Below are 25,847 nucleotides of genomic sequence, written 5' to 3' on the forward strand. Positions count from 1 at the left end.
TCAATGTATAGTCCTCGTATAATGTATTTTATCACCAAATGATACATGGGTACAGGCTATTTCAGATACCACCTAGTCTTGCTTTACCTCTTACATGAAGTATTCTTTCGCAAAAATTCAACAGCACATCCCAAAAGGGACAAGCGGCATAAAATGGATGGATGGATACACATACATAGAAATAAAAGCATCTACAGAATTAAGTCAAATTCCACTTTAGAAGGATAAGAGCTCCCTCTAGAGGTTGATTTTAGATAGCACCAGGCACATTGCTCTGTTTACTTTGCCTACCCCTTTTTTTTTTTTTTTTACTTTGTATTCATTTTATTATGCATACTGACTCCAGCATCTGTAATTTTTGGCTGTAAAAGGGGTCTCCACACAACAGTGACATTGAAATAAGAGAATACATGATTGGCAATAGTAAATTGGCCCTAGTGTGTGAATGTGAGTGTGAATGTTGTCTGTCTATCTGTGTTGGCCCTGTGATGAGGTGGCGACTTGTCCAGGGTGTACCCCGCCTTCCACTCAAATGCAGCTGAGATAGGCACCAGCACTCTCCGTGACCCCGAAAGGGACAAGCGGTAGAAAATGGATGGATGGATGGATGTATCAGTTGACACACTGCCTTTCATTGCTTCATCACTTGCATGATCTCACAGGATCAGAACGCTTTTGACCACTCCCTTTTTACAATATTCCTCATCTTAGACTCCAAAAACTGTTTTTTCTCACTTTACAGATCTTTAGAACCTGGGGGGGACAAGTCGTCTTGGTTGGCATGTTGTGCATCCTATGAGCAAAGGTGATGAGAAACACACACACACACACTTTTAAATTATTCACACCCGTTAGCGTTAATGGAGCCGTCAATAACATTACTGCAGTGTACATTCCTAAATGATAATGGATGTGCATCCTGTCTCCAAACAGATAATAGCACCTGTGATGGTATTAGTCTGAGTGAAATCTCATTTTTACCACTTTCAGACTCCCGTGCACTCTTCCCCACTTATGATAAATACGCGGCCCTCTGTTTGTTTCCCACCTCGTGTGTAAGTGTGTTCAATCGACTGTGTCACTCTGCCCTGCACTCCTACTTTCCTCCCTCGCGTTGCTCTTTCATATATAATGCATGCTAACCAAACATGTCATGTCACAGTCACTCGGATCCCCTTAATGCAGCTCCATCTATCCTGTAAAATAAAGGTGAGAGGGTGACATCTCAGGGGCTTCCATGACTTACACTGCTCAGCCTGAACGCACATCTGAAGTATGTGTAATAGGCGCCGTTTCAACTGTACACCAAATGGCATTTTTTTCTTTTTCCCCTCATGTGATACAGATTGGATAATTTTTTGCCAGGCTAAATGCTTCAAAGTGCTCCAAATCTGATATTTTCGCATCAGATTTGAGCCACATCATAGTCCCAATCCTATTGGAATCTGATATTTTAAAATGCGACTGGAGACTACACGGAAATGCAATTTGGTTGTGACTTTTACGTCATCTTTGGCCAAGCTACTTAATCCATGTACGCAGCACAGTCGCTTTCCTTTTTACAATTAATTCCTTCCTCCTCCTGCAGTTGTTTTTATCTGCCGACTTCCTCTAAACCAGTGTTTTTCAACCTTTTTTGAGCCAAGGCGCATTTTTTTTCATTTAAAAAATCCATAGGCACACTACCAGCAGATGTCATTAAGATATGCAACTCAGTTGATATTAAAAAATTGTTGTTGCAATTGTTGGATATGAATTTAAACCATAACCAACTGTGCATCACTATAGCTCTTGTCTCAAAGCAGGTGTACTGTCACAACCAGTCACATCACACCGTGACTTAATTTGAGTTTTTTGGTTGTGCTCCCGTGCATAGTGTTATAGTTCTTGTCTTGCGATCCTATTTTGGTGGCTTTTCCTGTTTTTTGGTATGTTCCTGTTGCAGTTTCATGTCTTCCTTTGAACGCTATTCCCTGCACCTGCTTTGTTTTACCATTCAAGATTATAAAAGTTGTTGCTTTTTTTTTTGTGTGTGGACATTATTGATCGTCATGTCATGTACGGATGTACTTTGTGGACGCCGTCTCTGCTCCAAACGCTGTAAGTCTTTGCTGTTGTCCAGCATTCTGTTTTTGTTTACTTTGTCGCCAATTCAGTTTTAGTTTCTTTCTGCATATCCTTCCCTAAGCGTTATTGCTTTTTCTTAGGGACAGTCATATTTTGTTAATTTTTGGTTTAAGCATTAGATTCATTTTTACCTGCATGCTGCCTCCCGCTGTCGTCTGCATATTGTGATCACGACAAACCATCGTCGTCTCACACGACATGTTCCCGACATCTATAAAGCAATTAACTACCAGCTTCCACTTACTAATATTGAAGATAATAACATGGTTACTCTGCTGAGCTCTAGACAGCACCGACACTAAACAACGGCACATTGTTTGTGGATTATAATTATTGGTTTGCAAAAAATATTTTGAACCCAAACAGGTGGAACTACATTGTGACGGTTCGCTGGCATCGTGGTGATGGTTCGTTCTCTCAATGATGCAGTCGGGCTCCGACACAGCGTAAGGTAGGAAATAATGATTTATTTACACTAACAAACAGACTAAGAATAGAAAACTTGCACTAGGCATAAAAAGGCAAAACAAAGAGCTAGCATGGGAGCAAGAAAACACGAAGCATAGCGCGGAAGCTAGCAAGTACAAAAACAGTTTTACCGGAGTCAGTAATCAGCGACGTCCACTTTTGCATGGAACAGAAACTAGGAAACGAGATCAAATTAACAGAAAAGGCAGGCTTACATAAAGGTGGTAATCACAAGGCAGGTGCGCGTCAAAAACAAGAGGCAGGTGACACTAATGCGTGACTACGGCAACAGAACAAACAGGAAGTGCCACCAGGAACTAAGGAAGTCAAATACCAACAGAATACGATACAAAGATGGGGCAAAACCAGAATAACACATGATCCGGGCAGCAGATCATGACATACATAATCTCTAATGGTTAAAAACACTGCTCTAAACAACATTCACAGCACAAACCCACTAACTAGTATTCCTGAGTAGTTGCGGCTTCCTTGTTCATTTATGGATTTTGGTATCAGTGGCGTGTATAGGGAGTGGCCAGCCTAAAATCAAATGCTAAATGAATTAAAGCAGAGTTCTTTTGAGTCTGCACACAAATAAATACTTTACACATACATCACTTTTTCACGTTTCTGTAGAATTAGAGCAGAAGCACTCCGCCAGCACTATTATAGAGTCTAAGACCAGCATGCACTTGACAGCCTGAGCGATGGTGTTCAATCAGCTCCACACTAAGATTGCGTGTGTGTGTGTGTGTGTGTGTGTGTGTGTGTGTGTGTGTGTGTGTGTGTGTGTGTGTGTGTGTGTGTGCGTGTGTGTGTGTGCTCCCCTTGTGCTGCAGTGCTACAGCACACAAAAGACAGAAAATTCAAAATGCAATAAAGACAATATAATAGCATATTGCAGGATAAAAAAAAAACGGTGCCACGTTCTTTTATGCAGCACTTTTACCTTTGTGTTAACAAGAATAAATGGTAATATTCTTTCCACCCACTGCAGGCTGAGAAAACTGGATTTATTCAGACTGCTAACGCACACAGTGACTCTTTGTGTGTGTGCGTGTGTGTGTGTGTGTGTGTGTGTGTGTGTGTGTGTGTGTCTGTGTGTGTGTGTGTGTGTGTGTGTGTGTGTGTGTGTGTGTGTGTGTGTGTGTGTGTGTGTGTGTGTGTGTGTGTGTGTGTGTGTGTGTGTGTGTGTGTGTGTGTGTGTGTGTGAGACAGAGAGAGAGAAATAAATGGGTTTAAGATACTTTTTTTTCTCTCCAACAAAGCAAATAGCTATTTGAAAACAACTTATTGATTTGTCATTTCCCCGAGCTGAACTACAGTAATCAGCCTCCTAGGCGAACTTCATCGCGGTTAGGCCTTTTCTATAAAATACCCTCTTCTTATTCCTTCATTCATGCCATGGCAAGACATGAACATATATTGAAAAAAAAAAAGAATCATAACAATGCACCTTTTTAAGCAGACTTGCAGTGCTTACTTCCATCAGCTTCACATTTGAGGAAGATCTGGGTTTAAATAATGCATGTTGCCTGTGCTCGCATGGGTTTAGTCTGGGTTCTATGGCTTCTTCCTACATGCCAAAAACATGCATGATAGGCTAATTGGAGACTATAAATGTGTCCATTAGTGTGAGTGGTTGTTTGTTAAATTATAAGTGCCCCGTGTGTGACCTCAGTAGAAGCATTTTAACTCCCATCCCAAAACATATACTCCAATTCAGTGGTTCTCAAACCGTTTTCTCTAGGTACCAGCTCAGAAAAAAATAATGACCAACATTTAAATACAGTAGCTTAGTAAGCCCAAGTATTCAATAAAAATAAGGCAGTGGTTTTATTCAACAAGTATAATTAAATGGGTTGTACTTGTATAGCACTTTTCTACCTTCAAGGTACTCAAAGCGCTTTGACACTACTTCCACATTTACCCATTCACACACACATTCACACACTGATGGAGGGAGCTGCCATGCAAGGCGCCAACCAGCACCCATCAGGAGCAAGGGTGAAGTGTCTTGCTCAGGACACAACGGACGTGACGAGGTTGGTACTAGGTGGGATTTGAACCAGGGACCCTCGGGTTGCGCACGGCCACTCTCCCACTGCGCCACGCCGTCCCTAATTCATATTTTGGCTAATGTAACATCGCACACAGTTTGAACAGTAACACAGTGTTTAAATATAAGAAAATAAAACACTGTACTTAATTCAGTGTGGGAGCGGGGTCGGGTCAGTAAATTCTCGGTAGACGGTAGGTTCCGGGGCTGAATTGCTGCCCCGGAGGCTTACGTATTTATGTGTATGTTTATGTACGTATATATGTATATATGTGATGTTTTTATTTTTTATTATTATGTTGGGGCCGCACAAATTAGGTGTTGTGCGGCGGTCAGCTGCTGGGGTGGTGGCCTTGTGTGTCTGTGTGTCTGTGATCTTCTTTTTTGGCTGTTGCTGGATGTGCCATCTCCATGGTTGGGATTCCTGCTGGGCGGTCCTGCTGCGCCCCACTTTAGTGGGGTGGCCCAGGGTAGGCTTAGCGTGCTTTCTTTGGGGAGTTGGGCTCATGGCTCGCTGTGGCCTCTCGGTGGCTGGTGTTCTGGTTGTCTCTTTCTTCTCCCGTGCCTTGTCCTCAGTCTGTCTATGGTCTGCCGCGGGCCTGCCCGTCAGCACAGTAGGCCCGGTCCTTGGGATCCTGTCGCTTGCCGGCCTGCCTGCGTGGCGCAGGTGCTCCCTTGTTACCTGAGCACCGCACCTGCTGTTTAAAGTTGGGCTTTCTGGGGAGCTAGGGTTGTACTTTGGCTCCCACACATACTGGGAGACAAATATATAGAACAAGCACAGACACATTCAATGGCACATCAATACATACATACATTCATACATAAATACGCACATAAATAGGTACATACGCACACACATACATCCACACGCACATTCACTGTACAAACATACATATGTCCTGTACATACACATGCACAGGTACATACGCACACACATACATCCACACGCACATTCACTGTACAAACATACATATGTCCTGTACATACACATGCACCGGTACATACATACACTCATGTATACAATCTCGTTTCATCAACTATACTGTATATTAACGTCTCCACCCCCCCAGGGTAAATCGTGGTAAAAGAAGGGCACACTGATAATGCTTCAACTAGATTTACCATAACAATGTATAAGCTTACTATGTCAGCTCCCCCCCCCCCCCCCCCGCTCTTTATTCTGCTTTCTTTTGTAATTAAATTTTTCATTACATGTAAGTATTGTTGCATTTGAAGCAACTGTAATGTTGATAATAGGGGTAATTATTATTGTTCATGATCAATATTGTTATTTCTATTAGTATTTGTATTGCTTCATTTGTACTGTAGTGCGATAATGTTTATGTCATTTTTGTGTTATTACGATCTACTTCATTACCTGGTTGTTTGTTATAATTGTGGTGTCATATTTGCGTATTTTGTATTTGCTGATGTTGTTCTGTTTTTGTTGTTTGTTGTTGTTGTCTCTCTCTGTATTATTCTCCCCTTGTCCCCGCAATTTCCGTCTCTGTCTTCCTTTTTCTTACTTCTTTCTATCCCCACTTGCTCCGGTCAGGCTACGCCAAATATTAACTATATCCATTTATTTAATGGGCTGTTTGCAATATTTACAAACATGCCTATAAAGCGCCAGCTTTCCAGTGTTTTTTACACATGTTATCCCTCCCTCTCACGGCGTCTCCTACATAATGACGTAATTACGTACGCACGTAACACATGTCGGTCCATTAGCTTTGGGTGTTGTTAGCAAATAATAGCAATTTGGATTGCTAGCTTTAGCTGTCATTGAACAACTACAACTATACTATAACAACTACATGACTGAAAATCGCGCGTGTACGAGTTGACGAGACTGAGTGAGTGACCGCGGGATAAACAATCATTTTATTCTGGCCGGTAAAACCTTTTATTGCATAAACTTTGTAATTGTGAAAAAATATAGACAATTGTCGAGCAGATGTGTTTTGTTAAAGCACTAATTGTATCATAGGCTAGCCGGTGCAAAAATGTTACTGTGAGGAAGTTACAATTTGAGTCCCTGCACTAGTAATAATTACACTCTGTTTCCGACCAGTTGACCTGCCGCTTCTCTTTTCTGCCCCCCTCTCTTGCATGGGAAGGATACCAGGTGGCCACAGATCATCTCTGGAGAAGTACCAGTCTGAGGGAAGCGCCAGCTGTTCCAAGTCGTGACCCGGCTTTGGACCACTACTCTATGAAATAGAAGAAGACCTCCTACGACCCCCTGCCAGCCTCCCAATGGACTGGACTCGCACAATATCATGAATAATTCAATAACTGTACCCACTTCGCATCCATTGCAGCTGGTCACCCAGGAGTGGGGCCCCCATATTTGCAGCTCCTTTCTATGGTTTCATCCCTTTCCCGTTTTGGGCTTTTGGAGTTTTTCCTTGCCCGTGTGTTGGTTTCAGATGAGGGGATGTCGTTGTAATGTGTACAGCTCTTCGAGGCACTTGTGATTCAGGGCTGCATAAATAAACGTTAAATGATTGGCAGGTGAACAGTCTGGGGTGAACCCTGCCTCTTGTCGACTGGGACAGACTCCAGCTCACATCATGATGAGGACAAGGTGTATAGGAAATACATGGATGGGATTTTGAGAACTTATGTAAACCTTAAGGCGCCAACAATTACAATAAAACTGATAATAAACAATACAAATAGAAAAATGTATAATTGTATTCATATATTTCCTCATATTGTATGGATACTTTTCATTGCCGAGAGCTCATACCACTCGAAGACGTTTTTGTGTGACTGTATGCGGAGTAAAACTCTGGAACAAACTGGATTTACAACACAAGCAAAGCCAAACTATTAATCGATTTAAACTGTTAAACAAACATCGGGTCTGGTTCAAGTGTAGGGATGAGGGTCTTTAATTTGACTTTCTGTTGTACTCTGTCTGAAAGTGTTTGCATGTGCTCAATGTTTCCTTACTATTATTGCTATGTTGTCAATAACCATTGTTGGTATTTTGTCAATTACCATTATTGATATTGTTCATTCTTCCTACATTGTTGATATAAATTATTGTTACGGTGTAATAATTATTTTTACCTTTGGTAATGCCACCATGATACAACATTTGTATTATAATCCTTGAACAAAGTATTTTCACCGTGTAAATTCCCCCCATTATTTGTTTATACTGTTTTTCAAATCACATGACATGTATACTGTGTGTATGTACATAAATAATCCATTTTTTTAAACGTAATTTTTTATATACATGTTACAGGTTATATATATTTCATTATTGAATGTATCAAATGTGATGAATATTTAATGGACCACAATGGAAACAAGCCTTTTGGCTTTTTGTGCCATCCATGTGCCTTTTTTTTAAAAGCATTACATGGATTCAATTATTTAAGATGTCAATAAACTTCTCAATCAATCAATCAAAAAAGTAACAGAAAAGCTCTATGTATTAAAAACTGAATGGAAAACTGGAAGTGAAATTAAATAAGTTATCTTCTTCTCACTCCCTTTTAGGCAAAACTGGATCATCATGCTGACACTGTACATTACCTTATTAATTAATATTATTATGTGTTGTCTACCATGTATTTTTTATGTCATTGCCTGATATAAATTAATTAAATTCCATCCATCCATTTCTACCGCTTATTCCCTTTGGGGTCAAGGGGGGCGCTGGTGCCTATCTCAGCTACAATCGGGCGGAAGGCGGGGTACACCCTGGACAAGTCGCCACCTCATCGCAGGGCCAACACAGATAGACAGACAACATTCACACTCACATTCACACACTAGGGCCAATTTAGTGTTGCCAATCAACCTATCCCCAGGTGCATGTCTTTGGAAGTGGGAGGAAGCCGGAGTACCCGGAGGGAACCCACGCATTCACGGGGAGGACATCCACACTCCACACAGAAAGATCCTGAGCCCGGGATTGAACCCTGACTACTCAGGACCTTCGTATTGTGAGGCAGACGCACTAACCCCTCTTCCACCGTGAATAATGATAATAATCTGGTAAAAAAACATTAATTTTATTGGTAAAAATAAGCCATTTTTTATCAAACAAATAAGATGGCTAAATAAAAGAGTATAAAATATTGTTGGTTTGAATGTATCTGCCCGGTGTAATAACAGCCACGAGATGGCGATAAAATCCTTACAGCCAGCAACGTAGTGATGCAGTGTGTGCATGTGTCCACTAGGTGGAAGCAAACAAACAAATTATTCACTAAACCGTCAAGAAGAGGGACTGTTTAAAATAGATAAACCAAAAGGCGTAGATGGAGAGGGACTGTAAGGAAACATCAAGTAATAAGGAGCAGAATTAGGATTGGGCATAGCTATTTAAATGATAAATTGTTTTTTGTTGGGAAAAACCCTACAGGAATGTGTTCAATATAGGGTATTAGAAACAGTAAAACACGGGGTTTTTTTGGAATGTATTAATTAAGTGTAATATAGAAAGACTGACTATGACTGAAAAATTGAGGGTACTGGGACATGTGGATAGGACTCTGAAGAGCATGATGAATTTTGCGGTCACCATTTAGGAAAATTATAATCTTAGAGAAAAATGTAATTTAAAACATTTGTACGCACGTACAATTTGATTGATTGATTTAAACTTGTATTAATAGATTGCACAGTACAGTACATATTCCGTACAATTGACCACTAAATTTCAGTCGGGGTCCACGTTAATCAATTCGTGGTACAACACAGCCTTTATCAGTATGTGTAATTAAATTATGGAATGAATTAAGCAAAGTGATCAAGAAATGTACTAATAGGATCCACATCAACAAACTCTTCAAACTTAAAGTGTTTACAAAGTACAAAGAAGAAGAACCATGATAAACATTTTCAATTTATCTCATCCATCTGTTTATTTTCAAGATAATCTCACCATATGAATTATTACTAACTTACTTCTCCAATTATTGTTTTATTTTTATTGTATATGGAGTATATTGTGAATAAATTGAGAACATGAAGTGAACAAATGTTTTAGCAACTGCTATGTAAAGGAAAGGGGTAGGATTAAATAAACTCTGCTTCTTCCTACTCCTTTTCGAACACGTTTAATAAAGAAACCGGAAATTGTGATGTATCATGTTGTATGCATGCATGTTCCAAATAAACTCAAACTCAACTCAACTCAACTGCAAATGCAAGGGAAATACTTTGGGAATTTTTGGACAATACAAGGACTCAAGGAAAGATTGTAATTTAATTATAAAATGAAACTGAAGATGGCAGTAATGCAACACAGATGGATGCCAGCTACTGTAAAACTGAAAAGAAGAAGAAGATGGGCGGGGTGTGAGACGGAAGTGGAAGTAAGACAAGTGGCTGACTTTTTGGCGGTTGCGCATAATCTGGTTTGTGACTGGATGGCAACGGAAAGGCCTACTGAAACCCACTACTACCGACCACGCAGTCTGATCATTTATATATCAATGATGAAATATTAACATTGCAACGCATGCCAATACGGCCGGTTTAGTTTACTAAATAACAATTTTAAATTTCCCGCGGAGTTTCCTGTTGAAAACGTTGCGGAATGATGACGCGTGTTTGTGACGTTATTGGTTGGAGGGGACATAGCCCAGCACCACTTATGACTAAAAGTCGTCGTTTTTCATCGCGAAATTACAAAGTAATTTGGACATCTGTGTTGCTGAATCTTTTGCAATTTGTTCAATTAATAATGTAAATGTCATATAAAAATGCTGTTGGTGGAAAGCGGTGTATTGCAGCTGCCTTTAGCACCGAAACACAGCCGGTGTTTCTTTGTTTGTTGTGAAGCTTTAACACAGAGCGTTCAAGCGAACATGTTTCTTTACGTCAACCAGCAAGTTTTTGGATGAGAAAATTGTGATGGGACTTCAATCAATCATCAATCAATGTTTACTTATGTAGCCCTAAATCACTAGTGTCTCAAAGGGTTGCACAAACCACAACACAAACCACTACGACATCCTCGGTAGGCCCACGTAAGGGCAAGGAAAACTCACACCCAGTGGGACGTCGGTGACAATGATGACTATGAGGACCTTTACGCGACCTCATCCTGCAGCTCAAAAAGGCAGCTGTGATCTTGGCTCCTCGGCTTCTCTCAGAGACACTGGCGTTCACCGCAGCCATCTGACTTTCAGGTATGACTTTAGAATCTCACTAAAATACTATTAACACAATAAGCAGATAAGGTATTTTACAGAATTTTCCTAGTAAATGTGTCTAATTACATCTGAAACTCTCCCACTGCCGCCGCCTGGAGCCGTCGCCTTTTTTTTGTGTGTGTGTGTTTCACTCTAACTTTCCTCATCCACGAATCGTTCATCCTCGCTCAAATTAATGGGGAAATCGTCACTTTCTCGGTCCAAATTGCTCTTACTGCTGGTGGCTCACATTGTAAACAATGTGAGGATGTGAGGAGCCCTCACACCGGTGACGTCACACGCACATCGTCTGCTACTTCCGGTACAGGCAAGGCTTTTTTATTAGCGACCGAAAGTTGCGAACGTTATCGTCGATGTTCTCTACTAAATCCTTTCAGCAAAAATATGGCAATATCGCGAAATAATCAAGTATGACAAATAGAATGGACCTGCTATCCCCGTTTGAATAAGAACATCTAATTTCAGTGGGCCTTTAATTATAAAATGAAACTGAAGATGGCAGTAATGCAACGCAGATGGATGCCAGCTACCGTAAAACTGAAAAGGAGAAGAATAAGAAAAAGAAGATGGGAGTGGTGTGAGACGGAACCGGAAGTAGGACAAGAAGTGGCTGATTTTTTGGCGGTAGCGCATAATCTGATTTGTGACTGGATGGCAACGGAAGGGGATACTGACGGGATTGTATGAGGAAGGTATGGACATGGATAGGACTAGAGAGGAAAGAAGGGCAGAGGAGGTAATGAAGGAACTTCTAGTGCTTTAAGAGTGCACCTAGGTAATGAAGGAAGAGAATGGAGGAAAAAATTATGGTAAAAAAATGTAAGATTATATATAAATTAGGACTGGGCGATTTGGACGAAAAATATCTAGATATATGTTTATTTAAACTCAATATTCGATATATATCTCGATATATTTTTCAGTGGAAGTATACATTTAAAGATATTCATTTTTGAGCGACATTCAGTCAAATTGAAGTAAATGACAACTGTACTATAAACAGTCTGTGGCACTTTTATTAACCTAGTTAGTCAAGATGGTTATTAACAGCACACAAAAAACAGTTTAAGTACTACAGAATTACATAACATAGATAAAATAGAAAAATATTATTTTTACGTAAGATAAATATCATAACCGTGCAAATAATACAAAATGCATCAAACTCAGATTTTAAAAAATACATTTGCCGGCAGGCACTTTGAGATTTCCCTTCCTGGTTCGATGACCGCCCTATCTTGCCTCTGATTGGCCTGTCTCTAACCAATCGTGGCTCATCATGGCGAACAACCAACCAATCATGGATGTTCTCACACGTGCATGAAGAAGTGGGGGGCGTGGGAGAACAAGGAACACAACAAATAAACGGCGTTAATTTGGTCATACTTACGTGAAATAAATTATATCGATATAGCGATATTTTCTTAATTCATATCGATATATCTTACAAACGCGATATATTGCCCAGCCCTAGTATAAATATAAGTCAAATAAATACATGAACGATATTAGTTTGAGGGGTTAAAGAAGGACATTGGAGAGGTGGAGATGGCAAAAGTACTAAGGAACAGTAGCCTGTTGATTAAATCCAAAAAATTAGGGCAATGCAATTGCAAATGCTGTTCAATAAGATAAAGGAATACATTGAAGTGGGAGAACGAAAGGGGGCTACAAGAGTCGTGACAGGAATCACAATAGAAAAAAAAATTGAAGATTTGAAAAGAGAAATAAAAGGGGGAACTGTCACAATGATAAAGAGATTACTGACATTTAGAAACAGAGAAAAGACCGAGAGCGAATCTGTGCTTGTGCAGTTTGTCGAAAAAGTCCTCCATGAATTATGATTGGTGTTTTTAAGCGTTTACGTTAGAACTGGGGTGTCAAAAGTACGTATGAGGCCCGCGAACAGGTTCTATTTGGCCCGCGGGATCAGTTTGCTCAGTATAAAAATGAGCCAACATTTTTGAATGACGAGATGAGGTGGCGACTTGTTCTGGGTGTACACCGCCTTCCGCCCTAATGCAGCTGAGATATGCTCTAGCGACCCCCCACGACCCCAGAAGGGACAAGCGGTAGAACATGGATGGATGGATGGATTTTTGAATGAAAGAAACTGCTGTTCTAAATGTTTCCAACAGATGTCGCAATATCAATTCTTTGCAATTTTTAGATTATGCTACACATGTCAAAAAAAATAAACCACATAATGTTAGTGCACCAGTTGAGGAAAATGAGCAAACTACTTAAATAACATACTGTAATCTGATTTTGATATAATTTTTTTATCTTGATAGATTGAAAATTAACACCAACGAGTTGACTGATGAACATTATCACATAATTTATTCCGAAAGTATAAATAACGACATATAAAGATAGAATACTATTAACCGCAACATGTAAATGCAAAAAAAAAAAAAAAAAATTATGATTTGTACATTTTCAGATGTGCTTGTTTTATTTCTAAACAAAGAAAACACTCTGAAGTTGTCTTTATTTTTAAGTTATCGTGCCGTGATTTTACCAGTCAATTTTTCTCCATGTGGCCCCCGATCTAAAATGAGTTTGACACCCCTGCGTTAGACCTTAAATCCACCCCTAGTACGCTGTATCAAGTGCCAACGATATGGGCACATAGCTAGTGTGTGCCATTTCGTTATATGCAAATATAATGACAATAAAGTCCATTCTTTTCTAAGATGAGATGTGGAAGGTGTGGAGGGGCGCATGACTATGGACAATGTGGAAGCAATGAACAGATCAAGTGTTGTAACTGTGGAGGGAATCACACAGCAGCTTACGGGGGCTGCATCATATGGAAAAAGGCAACATAAGTACAGCAAATTAAAGTACAAAGAAATATTACATATGCAGAGGCAGTTAAAGTAAGACACCAAAAAAGTGGAGGACAAGAAACAAGGGAGAACAGTTCAAGTAATAAAAAACAAGAGGCATCAAATACAGGAATTGCTATGGACAAATTAGTTGTGTTCCTGGCATACGTAATAAACTGTACAGAACAGGCAAGAAATAAGACTGAAAAGATCAAAATAATTGTCAAAGCAGCAGCAAACTTCTTAAATGTAAAATAATTATCTTGGAAACAGGTGCTAGGTGAATTACAGAGAGTAGATGAAAGGGAGTTATGTTACCACAATCCTACGCCATGTATAATTGTTCAGTGGAATGCTAGAAGTTTAATAGCAAACTGACAAAGTTAAAGGAGTTTATTAATAATATGAAAACTAAACCACATATAATATGTATTCAAGAAAAATGGCTGATGCCAAAGTTGAACTTTATAATAAAAGGATTAACAGTACGTAAAGATAGGGATGAAGGGCAAGGAGGGGAGATGTACAATATTGATTAAAGAAGACATGCATTAGCATTCTACAATATTACAAGTGACAGAAGAACCAGAAATAGTAGGAGTAGAAATTTGGAATAATAGAGAAATGTATAAAGTGCTAAACTTCTATAATCCATGAAATAGCTTACAAATACATAAACTAGAAAAAATAGTCTAGCACTGGAGGGGCAATATTATTTTGGTGTGTTGACTTTAATGCACATAGCACAGTGTGGGGTGAAAGGGATGACTGGAATGGGGAAATATTGGAAGCATTTTTGGAGGAAAAATAATTAGTGTGTTTGAATGATGGGTCGGGAACACGATTAGACGTAGTAACGGGTAAAGAAACAGCAATAGATTTAACACTAGTGACACAAGGGTTAGCAGGAAAGTAGGAGTGGGAAGTAAATAACCACAGCACTATAGGAAGTGATCACTATACCCAATTTTCATTCACATAAACATAAACCAAAGGACAGAATGCACTAAGAAAGAAGGAAGATGGAAGTACAATCATCCTAACTGGGAACAATATAGGTCAGTTAAAGACATTACATTAAAGGAAGTTGATATAAATCAAGAATTTTAGCAATTTAATACAGATTTTACAAAGTGCATAATGGAAGCAGCCAAACAGAGCATGCCAAGGGGTTTAATAGGGAAAAGAAGGAAGATAGTGCCTTGGTGGACACAACTGTGTACGGACGCAATAAAAGAACAAAATGAAGCATTAAGAATCTTAAGAAGGATAACATCATTTTCAAGATACGATCCAGTATAAGAGGGACCAACCTTAAGTAAGGTATGTTATTAAAAAGAGTATTGGAGAACATTTTGGGAATCATTAGGCCAAGTGTGGGGAATGATAAAGAAAATGTCAGGGATCAGAAGTAAACATAAAAATCATGTGATGAAAGATGGGACACAGTGTGTGGAAGAAAATAAAGAAAATAAAGAACTTTTGGCAAAAAAAAAAAAAAATATATATATATATATATATATATATATATATGTATATGTGTGTGTGTTAAAGTGCACAGCAATAATAATTTGAGAAATGAAGAAAAAGAAAAAAAGAGAAACAATTAATTTCAAAATTGGGGAAATGACTGAAGATGACGATAATGACTTTAGAAACACTGTAGATATGACATTTTCTTTGAATGAAATGGTTCGAATATTGAAACAGGTTAGAAATACGACCCCAGGAAAAGACCAGGTGAGTTACCAGCTGATCAAAAACGTTGGTAACATAGTCAAAGAAGTGGTTTTGAAATTATATAATAGGATATATGCAGAAGGAAAATTACCAGCTGAGTGGAAAGAAGCTCTTATAATTCCAATATGCAAACCAGGGAAATACCTGGAAGAGGCAGGTAATTATAGGCCGATAGCATTGACTTCAAATTTGGGCAAAGTTATTAAAAAAAGTACTAATGAAAGACTAGTATATTATTTAGAGTCAAAAGAAATAATAAAAAACTACCAAAGTGGATTTTGGAAAGCAAGAAACACAAATGACCGTGCAGTGCTGCTGGAAGAGGAGATTAGAAAAGGACAAATAAATAATGAAAGTATACTTGCAGTATTTTTGACATAGAGAAAGCTTATGATATGTTGTGGAAACAGGGGTTGCTGATAAAATTGGGATTAAAGGAAGAATGTACAGATGGATAAAATACTTATTAACAAGGGGTAGGATTAAATAAACTCTGCTTCTTCCTACTCCTTTTCGAACATGTTGAAAAGAGAAACTGGAAATTGTGATGTATCATGTTGTATGCTTGCATGTTCGAAATAAACTCAAACTCAACGCAACTCAACTCAACTCAAATAGAAAATAAAAAATTAAAATAGAGAATGAATATAGCAGAATATATGAAGTGGAACATGTGACCCCGCAAGAGAGTATAATAAGTCTAGTAGTATTTTCGATAATGATAAATGAAGTGTTTAGTGAAGTGGAAGAGTCACTGGAGGTGCCACTGTTTGCTGATGATGGAGGGATGCGGAAGAGAGAAATACTTGAAATACAAGTCATATAGAAAAGCGGTAAATAATGGTCAAGAATGGGGAACAGCTTGGGGTTTAAGATTCTCTGTTGGGAAAACTAAAGTCATGATTTTTACAAAGAGGAAGGTTCAAATCAAGCTCCAAACTAAACTTTATGGAGAAAATATAGAAGAGGTACACGTATTTAAATAATTAGAAATATGGTTCGATAAATATATTAACTGTTCAACCCACATCAGTAAAATAGTGGCGAAAAGTCAAAAGGTGTTAAATATAATGAGGGCTTTGAGGGGTAAAGATTGGGGGCTAATAGACAGGAAATGAAAGCAATATATATCACTTTAATTTGATCTGTTATTGATTATGAATGCAGTATTTATCAATCAGATTCAAAAACATTACTTGGGGAAATAGACAGGATCTAGTCACAGGCATTAAGGTTATGTTGTGGAGCTACAAAATCAACCCCAGTGGAAGCTGCACAAGTAGATATCATTGATATCATTTTACCATGAATTGATTAACGTGGACCCCGACTTAAACAAGTTGAAAAACTTATTCGGGTGTTACCATTGAGTGGTAAATTGTACGGAATATGTACTGTACTGTGCAATCTACTAATAAAAGTATCAATCAATCAATCAATCAATGAAAAACCTTTGGACATGAGAAGAGATTAACTGTCAGCAGTTTATTGGGCAAACTTAAAAGGGTTCAAGCAAGGACATCCAACTCACCAAGTGCTACTAAACTGCCAAGAAAAAGAGAAGAAAAAAAACTGAATAGTTTTGGGTGGTCAATAGGAGACATGTGAAAATGTTCAAACTAACAATATTAAAGTTATAGAAGCCCCCAAGTATGGGCTTCCCTGCTTAGGCTGCTGCCCCCGCGACCCGACCACGGATAAGCGGAAGAAGATGGATGGATAGATGGAATATTAAAGTTAGTCCTTCAGGAGCAATCCCTGCAATACCACTGTGGATGTATGATATACCAGATGTAGATATGCAATTATTAAAGAATATAAGTTTTAATAATTACCAGATAGAACAGGGGTAGGGAACCTATGGCTCTAGAGCCAGATGTGGCTGTTTTGATGACTACATATGGCTCTCAGATAATTATATTTATATAGCGCTTTTCTCTAGTGACTCAAAGCGCTTTACAAAGTGACACCCAATATCTAAGTTCCATTTAAACCAGTGTGGGTGGCACTGGGGGCAGGTGTGTAAAGTGTCTTGCCCAAGGACACAACGGCAGTGACTAGGATGGCGGAAGCGGGAATCGAACCTGGAACCCTCAGGTTGCTAGCACGGCCACTCTACCAACCGAGCTATGCCGAGTAACCGTGTAATACTCTTCAGTATCAGTAGGTGGCAGTCGGAAGCTAATTGCTTTGTAGATGTGGGAAACAGCGGGAGGCAGTGTGCAGGTAAAAAGGTGTCTAATGCTTAAATCAGGGGTAGGGAACCTATGGCTCTAGAGCCAGATGACTGCATATGGCTCTCAGATAAATCTTAGCTGACATTGCTTAACACGATAAGTAATAAATAATTCCGCTGGTAATCACAGTTTCAAAAATAACGTTCAAAATATAAAAAATTCTCATGCATTTTAATCCAACCATCCGTTTTCTACCGCACCTGTTCAAGATGTCGCATTAATGGTAAGAAGTATTATATTTATTATTGGTTAACTTTTATAATAACAATGTTGTTAAAAAGAATAAGAGACTGATTATACTCTACAAATGTTGGTCATACTTAAAAATCCACAATTTGAGTTGTATTCAGTGTTGAAAAATGTTATATGGCTCTTACGGAAATACATTGTGAAATATTTGGCTTTCATGGCTCTCTCAGCCAAAAAGGTTCCCGACCCCTGAGATAGAACAATGTATATACACATACATAGTGCAAAACATGCACTATGTTTTAGACAATGTCATAATATACACCTCTGCATCAACAACTATAAATAATAAATGAGGAGCTGCTGCAGTTATCCCACTAGGAAACATAATATTGAATAAAAGAATCAGCGATAATTTATTGATTTTTACGGGGGAATTGGTCGCAATTTACAAACCCCGTTTCCATGTGAGTTGGGAAATTGTGTTGGATGTAAATATAAACTGAATACAATGATTTGCAAATCCTTTTCAGCCCATATTCAATTGAATGCACTACAAAGACAACATACTTGATGTTCAAACTCATAAACTTAATTTTTTTGGGGCAAATAATATTTAACTTAGAATTTCATTGCAGCAACACATGCCAAAGTAGTTGGGAAAGGACATGTTCACCATTGTGTTACATCACCTTTTCTTTTACCAACACTCAATAAATGTTTGGGAACTGAGGAAACTAATTGTTGAAGCTTTGAGAGTGGAATTCTTTCCCATTCTTGTTTTATGTAGAGCTTTAGTCGTTCAACAGTCCGGGGTCTCCGCTGTCGTATTTTACGTTTCATAATAAGCCACACATTTTTAATGGGAGACAGGTCTGGACTGCAGGCGGGCCAGGAAAGTACCCGCACTCTATTACTACAAAACCACGCTGTTGTAACACATGGCTTGGCATTGTCTTGCTGAAAAAAGCAGGGGCATCCATGATAACGTTGCTTGGATGACAACATATGTTGCTCCAAAACCTGTATGGACCATTCAGCATTAACGGTGCCTTCACAGATGTGTAAGTTACCCATGCCTTGGGTACTAATACACCACCACACTATCACAGATGCTGGCTTTTGAACTTTGCCCCTATAACAATTCCGGTTGGTTATTTACCTCTTTGTTCCGGAGGACACCACGTCCACAGTTTACAAATATAATTTGAAATGTGGACTCGTCAGACCACAGAATACCTTTCCACTTTGCATCAGTCCATCTTAGATTAACTCAGGCCCAGAGAAGCCAGCAGCGTTCCTTGGTGTTGTTGATAAATGGGTTTTGCTTTGCATAGCAGAGTTTTAACTTGCACTTACAAGTGTAGCGACTAACTGTAGTTACTGACAGTGGTTTTAAGAAGTGTTTCTGAGCCCATGTAGTGATATCCTTTACACACTTAAACAGAACCGCCTGAGGGATCAACGGTCCGTAATATCATCGTTTACGTGCAGTGATTTCTCCAGATTCTCTGAAACGTTTGATGATTTTACGGACCGTAGATAGTAACATTTCTAAATTCCTTGCAATTGCTCGTTGAGAAATGTTGTTCTAAAACTGTTCGACAATTTGCTTACAAAGTGGTGACCCTCGCCCCATCCTTGTTTGTGAATCACTAAACATTTCATGGGAGCTGTTTTTATACCCAATCATGGCACCCACCTGTTCCCAATTAGCCTGCACACCTGTGTGATGTTCCAAATAAGTGTTTGATGAACATTTCTCAACTTTATCAGTGTTTATTGCCACCTTTCCCAACTTCTTTGTTACGTGTTGCTGGCATCAAATTCCAAAGTTAATGATTATTTGCACAAAAAAAAAAGTTTATCAGTTTGAACATCAAAATATGTTGTCTTTGTAGCATATTCAACTGCATAAGGGTTGAAAATGATTTGCAAATCATTGTATTCCGTTTATATTTACATCCATCACAATTTCCCAACTCATATGGAAACGGGGTTTGTATATGGCAATTAATTGGATAGAGGAAAATAAAGCAAGAAAAGCAGTCGTGTGCTCGAACTCCAGCAGTGCATTGATGAGCATAAAAAACATAGCATCAGAAACAAGAGAGCATTTAGTATCTGAAATAGTTCAGGCAATCTACAGAATAAATAAAGCAAGAAGTGTGGTAATATTTCTCTGTTTACCTGCTCATGTAGGAGTTATGGGGAATGAATTAACAGATATGTACGCAAAGCAAGCAACCACTAAAACAGAAGTAAACATGGAGTTTAACCACAGTAAAAAAGAAGTGAAGAATAAAGTTAAGATCCATCCATCCATCCATTTTCTACCGCTTATTCCCTTTTGGGATCGCGGGGGGCGCTGGCGCCTATCTCAGCTACAATCGGGCGGAAGGCGGGGTACACCCTGGACAAGTCGCCACCTCATCGCAGGGCCAACACAGATAGACAGACAACATTCACACTCACATTCACACACTAAGGCCAATTTAGTGTTGCCAATCAACCTATTCCCAGGTGCATGTCTTTGGAGGTGGGAGGAAGCCGGAGTACCCGGAGGGAACCCACGCAGTCACGGGGAGAACATGAAAACTCCACTCAAAAAGATCCAGAGGACCTTCGTATTGTGAGGCACATGCGTTAGCGAAAGAGAGGGTTCGGTTGGAAGTGGAAGATATTTAAGGATTGCACTCAGAACATGTAGTATAGCATCATATATGTATATATATATATATATATATATATATATATATATATATATATATATATATATATATATATCCATCCATCCATTTTCTACCGCTTATTCCCTTTCGGGGTCGCGGGGGGCGCTGGCGCCTATCTCAGCTACAATCGGGCGGAAGGCAGGGTACACACTGGACAAGTCGCCACCTCATCGCAGGGCCAACACAGATAGACAGACAACATTCACACTCACATTCACACACTAGGGCCAATTTAGTGTTGCCAATCAACCTATTCCCAGGTGCATGTCTTTGGAGGTGGGAGGAAGCCGGAGTACCCGGAGGGAACCCACGCAGTCACGGGGAGAACATGAAAACTCCACTCAAAAAGATCCAGAGGACCTTCGTATTGTGAGGCACATGCGTTAGCGAAAGAGAAGGTTCGGTTAGAAGTGGAAGATATTTAAGGATTGCACTCAGAACATGTAGTATAGCATCATATATATATATATATATATATAAATGTATTAATTTTTTAAACTGGGTTAAAAAGTAAAGCTGATTTTGATTCTATAGAGTTCCATGTCGTCCACACTCCATATCAGAAGGTGGCGGTAATGCAAAGTAGAAGGTTGCTTGCCAACTGCCATTAAACTAAAGAAGAAGAAGAAGAAGAAGAAAACGCGTACATGACAGCCAAATATCTCAACTCTTACGGTAAACATGAACTTCTTTTACTCCCCCCCTCTATTTAGTTGCAATAAACTTGTTTTTTGTGCATGCTCTCTTGTGTTTTTTAGTGTTATAAAAGAGCCTAAAGACGACGTGCGCAAACAAACAGGAAGTCTTGCTCTTTCGTTCCCTCAAAGATAAACAGGCGCCAATTCGATCGTTTGGAATAACAAGTGCATACACTTATAAAGCAAAGTGTGTATTCCAACCACCTTCCTCGAGGGTTATGTTTTTTAACATCAGAAATTGCCTGCTATTTATTGTAAGTTGATTTTAAGCACAAGCAATGACAAAAAAATGGAAGTTTTGGGAAAAAAATGTCCATTGGCAACTGATAACATGCCTTAAATCACACCAACAGAGAAATCATAGTAGTACAAATGTATATTGTACAAATGGCAACACGGTAATGTTGCCCCCCAGTGACCTGACTATATGCACTTGACCTACAAAACATAGATGGAGAGATGCTTCAATTACATTTGACAAATGTAAAATTTCATTTAAACTTTTCTTTCCCAGGGTTTTCTGCCTAAACATGATGGATGTTATCCGGTTTCTCCGAAGCCAAAAGGTCAAGCTGATAGAAATTCTCAGCGCGGATGCTGACTTTGTTGTGCAGCACGCGGACTCTCGTTCTCTGCTGTCTCCCGCGGGATACGAGCAGGTGCAAGCATGCAGAATTTCAAGTGAGAAAGTGGTGCTGCTCCTTGATCACATCATCAAGAGAGGGCCTGTGTCAGCATGGGGACTGCTGGAGTTACTGAAGGAGCCACCGCTGCAAGAAACTTTCCCGATGCTGGACTCTTTGAAGAATCAGCAAGTCGACTCATTGGCGTGCGGTACAACATCACTTACGAGTATCATTTCAAATTCTTTTGAATGCTGAAACAATTCTCTTTTCTCTTCATACATGGCAAAGATACCCAGAGAAAAAGAAAGTTAGTTCCTGATGTTAAACATGAGACTATTACACACATTAAAATATGCAAGAAAGGTAGGTGAAATATCACAAAATTTGTTTCTGTGAACGAATGCAGCACCCGCATGATGTGTCTCCACTTTCCAGAAGATTCTCACATCGTGTCGGAAAGGCAGCTGATGATCGTCGCATGCGGCATGGGACGATCTTGGAGAGAAATCGGCAGGCTGGCTTTGCAAATCCCCACGGTGAGGCTGGAGCAGATCGAAGAGGACCATTCCATCCTGAAGGAGCGCGCGTTTGCAATGCTAAACTATTGGAGGATATGCCAGAGGAAAAAGGCCACTGCCGCTTACCTGCACTCCCTGCTTAGTCAAAAAGACTGGGCACTGCCTCCTGAGAGAATTGACTTTCTTTTAGAGACCAACTGAGGCATTTTTAAACATTCCTTTTCAAAGGAAACTTTGGGTATGATGCCTCCCTACTTTTCACATTCAACAATTATGGTGATATCTTCTACAAGCCTCAACATAAATCCAATAGCTGGCAGTGAAATTCCATTTTAAACTTTTCAACCCTTTTTCGAAGTATGCCTTTTGGAAGATATAATGTTTAGTTTTTAGTCATAAGAAATGGTCTTGATAATAATCAATAGTATTACATATATATATATATATATATATATATATATATATATATATATATATATATATATATATATATATATATATGAAATAATGTGTGTGAATGTTGTCTGTGTTGGCCCTGCGATGTGGTGGCAACTTTTCTAGGGTGCAGCCTGCCTTCCGCCCAACTGCAGCTGGGATAGCCTTCAGCACCCCCTGCGACTCTGAGAGGAACAAGCCGTAGAAAATGGAAGGTGTTTCTAAATATTTATTTTTACGATATTTGTATAATTGTCAAGGATGTACTCCAAGAAAAAGCACATTTTGTTTATTTAAAATCTTGACAAAAAAAAAACCATGTCTATACATTAGGTGTAATAAACCCACTGTAAAAAGCGAGCAGTTGATACCTCATTATCAGTGAGTAATACAAGATGATTATAGTAATTAATAACAGCGAACATATACAAAAACTTTTGATCGCGAGTAAAGAACATAATGTCATGGCTGTCTTAGTTTCCAATAATTTCTACAACTTATTTTTTGTGATACAGTGATTGGAGCACATACTTGTTGGTCACAAAAAACATTCATGAAGTTTGGTTCTTTTATGAATTTATTATGGGTCTACTGAAAATGTGACCAAATATGCTGGGTCAAAAGTATAAATGCACTAATGTTAATATTTGGTTACATGTCCCTTGGCAAGTTTCACTACAATAAGGCGCTTTTGGTAGCCATTTGCAAGCTTCTGGTTGAATTTTTGACCACTCTTGACAATATTGGTGCAGTTCAGCTAAATTTGTTGGTTTTCTTACATGGACTTGTTTCTTCAATATTGTCGACACGTTTAAATTAGGACTTTGGGAAGGTCTAAAACCTTAATTTTAGCTATATTGAGCCATTCCAGAAGGTCTTAACTTTTTCCATGTGATGTCAGTGGAAACAAAAATTGAGCTGTTTGGCCACAATACCCAGCAATATGTTTGGAGGAGAAAAGGTGAGGCCTTTAATCCCAGGAACATCATTCCTGCATGGTGGTGGTAGTATTATGCTCTGGGCCTGTTTTGTTGCCAGTGGAACTGTTGCTTTACAGAGAGTAAATGGGACAATGTAAAAGCAGGATTACCTCCAAATTCTTCAGGACAACCTAAAATCATCAGCCCTGAGGTTGGGTCTTGGGCGCAGTTGTGTTCCAACAGGACAATGACACCAAACACATGTCAAAAGTGGTAAAGGAATGGCTCAATCAATCTAGAATTAAGGTTTTAGAATGACCTTCCCAAAGTCCTGAGTTAAACGTGGATAATGCTGAAGAAACAAGTCTATGTCAGAAAACCAACAAATTTAGCTGAACTGCTCCAATTTTGTCTGGAGGAGTGGTCAAAAATTCAACCACAAGTTTGTGGATGGCTACCAAAAGTGCCTTATTGCAGTGAAACTTGCCAAGGGACATGTAACTAAATATTAACATTGCTGTATGTATACTTTTGACCCAGCAAATTTGGTCACATTTTCAGTAGACCCATAATAAATTCATAAAACAACCAAACTTAATGAATGTTTTTTGTGACAAACAAGTATGTGCTCCAATCACTCTATCACTAAAAAATAAGAGTTGTAAAAATTATTGGAAACTCAAGACCACCATGACATTATGTTCTTTACAAGTGTATGTAAAACAATTATATATATATATATATATATATATATATATATATATATATATATACATGTATGTACATATATATGTATATATATATATATACACACACACACACACACATACATGGGCTTCACGGTGGAAGAAGGGTTAGTGTGTCTGCCTCACAATACGAAGGTCCTGGGTAGTCTCGGGTTCAATCCCGGGCTTGGGATCTTTCTGTAAGGAGTTTGCATGTCCTCCCCGTGAATGCGTGGGTTCCCTCCGTGTACTCCGGCTTCCTCCCACTTCCAAAGACATGCACCTGGGGATAGGTTGATTGGCAACACTAAATTGGCCCTAGTGTGTGAGTTGTCTGTCTATCTGTGTTGACCCTGCGATGAGGTGGCGACTTGTCCAGGGTGTACCCAGCCTTCCGCCCGATTGTAGCTGAGATAGGCACCAGCGACCCCAAAGGGAATAAGCGGTTGAAAAATGGATGGGGATATATATATATATATTAGGGGTGGGCAAATTAATGCGTTAATTACGAGTTAACTCATCAATCTATTAACGCAGACAATTATTTTATCGCGTATTTGCGTATGTTGTTTACATGCTTTTATTTTGTTAACGCCTTTTCTTATAAAGATGGCGGCGCCCGGACGGGCTTCGGCGTGGAGGGGCTCTTGCTAAAGATGGAACATTTGGCAAAAATACCGGACAATTCTGCAAATTTCATGGCTGGCTTACAGCGTGGTCACTCCGGGATCACTTACGACCGCCAGACAATTCTGAATGTGGATAGATCGGCCCGTTTTGGACTGAATGACGCGTGCTTCCTAGACCGGCTAGCTAGCATGGGAATACTTTGCCGGCTACATCCAGCGGCCTGTGAAGCAGCGGAGTATATGTGTTGTCTGTCTATTTATGAATAATGCAGACGAGGCGTGTTGGCTGAGTTCTTAACGTTTACTTTCAGAGCGTGCATATCACAACATACAAGATGCCGTCATGGCAACACATAACCTATACCGGGCTACCTCGCATGCTCGTCACTCCTGTTGCATGCTGGGTAGGGTAGTTCTTTTTTTCCCTGGCTCATAACATCACAATATAGTACCATGTATATGATGCCTTCAGTTTATCAAAGCACCAAGCAAACAATCGGAAAATTCCCATCTTATCAATTCCTAGATATGGTCATAATTATTTTAAGTGCACTACGCATAGTAAACACAACTTTATTATTATTGCTACTACGGATAATTTAATCAAAAATTCCTTAAAATAGCCCACTACCTATACTATAGGTTTTTTAAACATAAGATCCCTGATAAAAAAATGTTTTCCTGCTGTTACCTCAGAAATTGCCTGTTCGGATGTT

The 25,847-nt window shown here is 39.2% G+C and overlaps 1 protein-coding gene across 6 annotated transcripts; it reads left to right on the forward strand.

Moving 5' to 3' along the window:
• Nucleotides 1–11,403: 11,403 nt before the first annotated feature.
• Nucleotides 11,404–23,217, forward strand: zgc:174906 (uncharacterized protein LOC571548 homolog). 6 transcript variants are annotated; one of them, XM_061902249.1, is made up of 6 exons: nucleotides 11,404–11,540; nucleotides 21,115–21,255; nucleotides 21,793–22,112; nucleotides 22,193–22,267; nucleotides 22,340–22,440; nucleotides 22,984–23,217. In XM_061902249.1, exons 3-6 carry the CDS (start codon nucleotides 21,809–21,811, stop codon nucleotides 23,044–23,046), a joined length of 543 nt encoding a protein of 180 aa, XP_061758233.1. In that variant the 5' UTR covers nucleotides 11,404–11,540; nucleotides 21,115–21,255; nucleotides 21,793–21,808; the 3' UTR covers nucleotides 23,047–23,217. The 6 variants fall into 6 exon arrangements, with proteins under 6 accessions (XP_061758233.1, XP_061758234.1, XP_061758229.1 ...); XM_061902250.1 differs by having other exon boundaries at nucleotides 11,407–11,540; nucleotides 22,343–22,440; XM_061902245.1 differs by lacking the exon at nucleotides 22,984–23,217 and adding an exon at nucleotides 21,339–21,532 and having other exon boundaries at nucleotides 11,418–11,540; nucleotides 22,340–22,772.
• The last annotated feature ends 2,630 nt before the right edge of the window (nucleotides 23,218–25,847 follow it).

Source organism: Nerophis ophidion, linkage group LG06, assembly GCF_033978795.1.
Source record: "Nerophis ophidion isolate RoL-2023_Sa linkage group LG06, RoL_Noph_v1.0, whole genome shotgun sequence".
NCBI lineage: Eukaryota > Metazoa > Chordata > Actinopteri > Syngnathiformes > Syngnathidae > Nerophis > Nerophis ophidion.

Bases quoted from the DNA above. Each gene is read 5' to 3' on its own strand.
- zgc:174906 (XM_061902245.1), top strand. From the start codon at position 21,809: ATGATGGATGTTATCCGGTTTCTCCGAAGCCAAAAGGTCAAGCTGATA. The intron at 22,113-22,192 runs GTACAACATCAC...TACATGGCAAAG, and splicing joins AGTCGACTCATTGGCGTGCG to ATACCCAGAGAAAAAGAAAG. The intron at 22,268-22,339 runs GTAGGTGAAATA...TCCACTTTCCAG, and splicing joins CATTAAAATATGCAAGAAAG to AAGATTCTCACATCGTGTCG.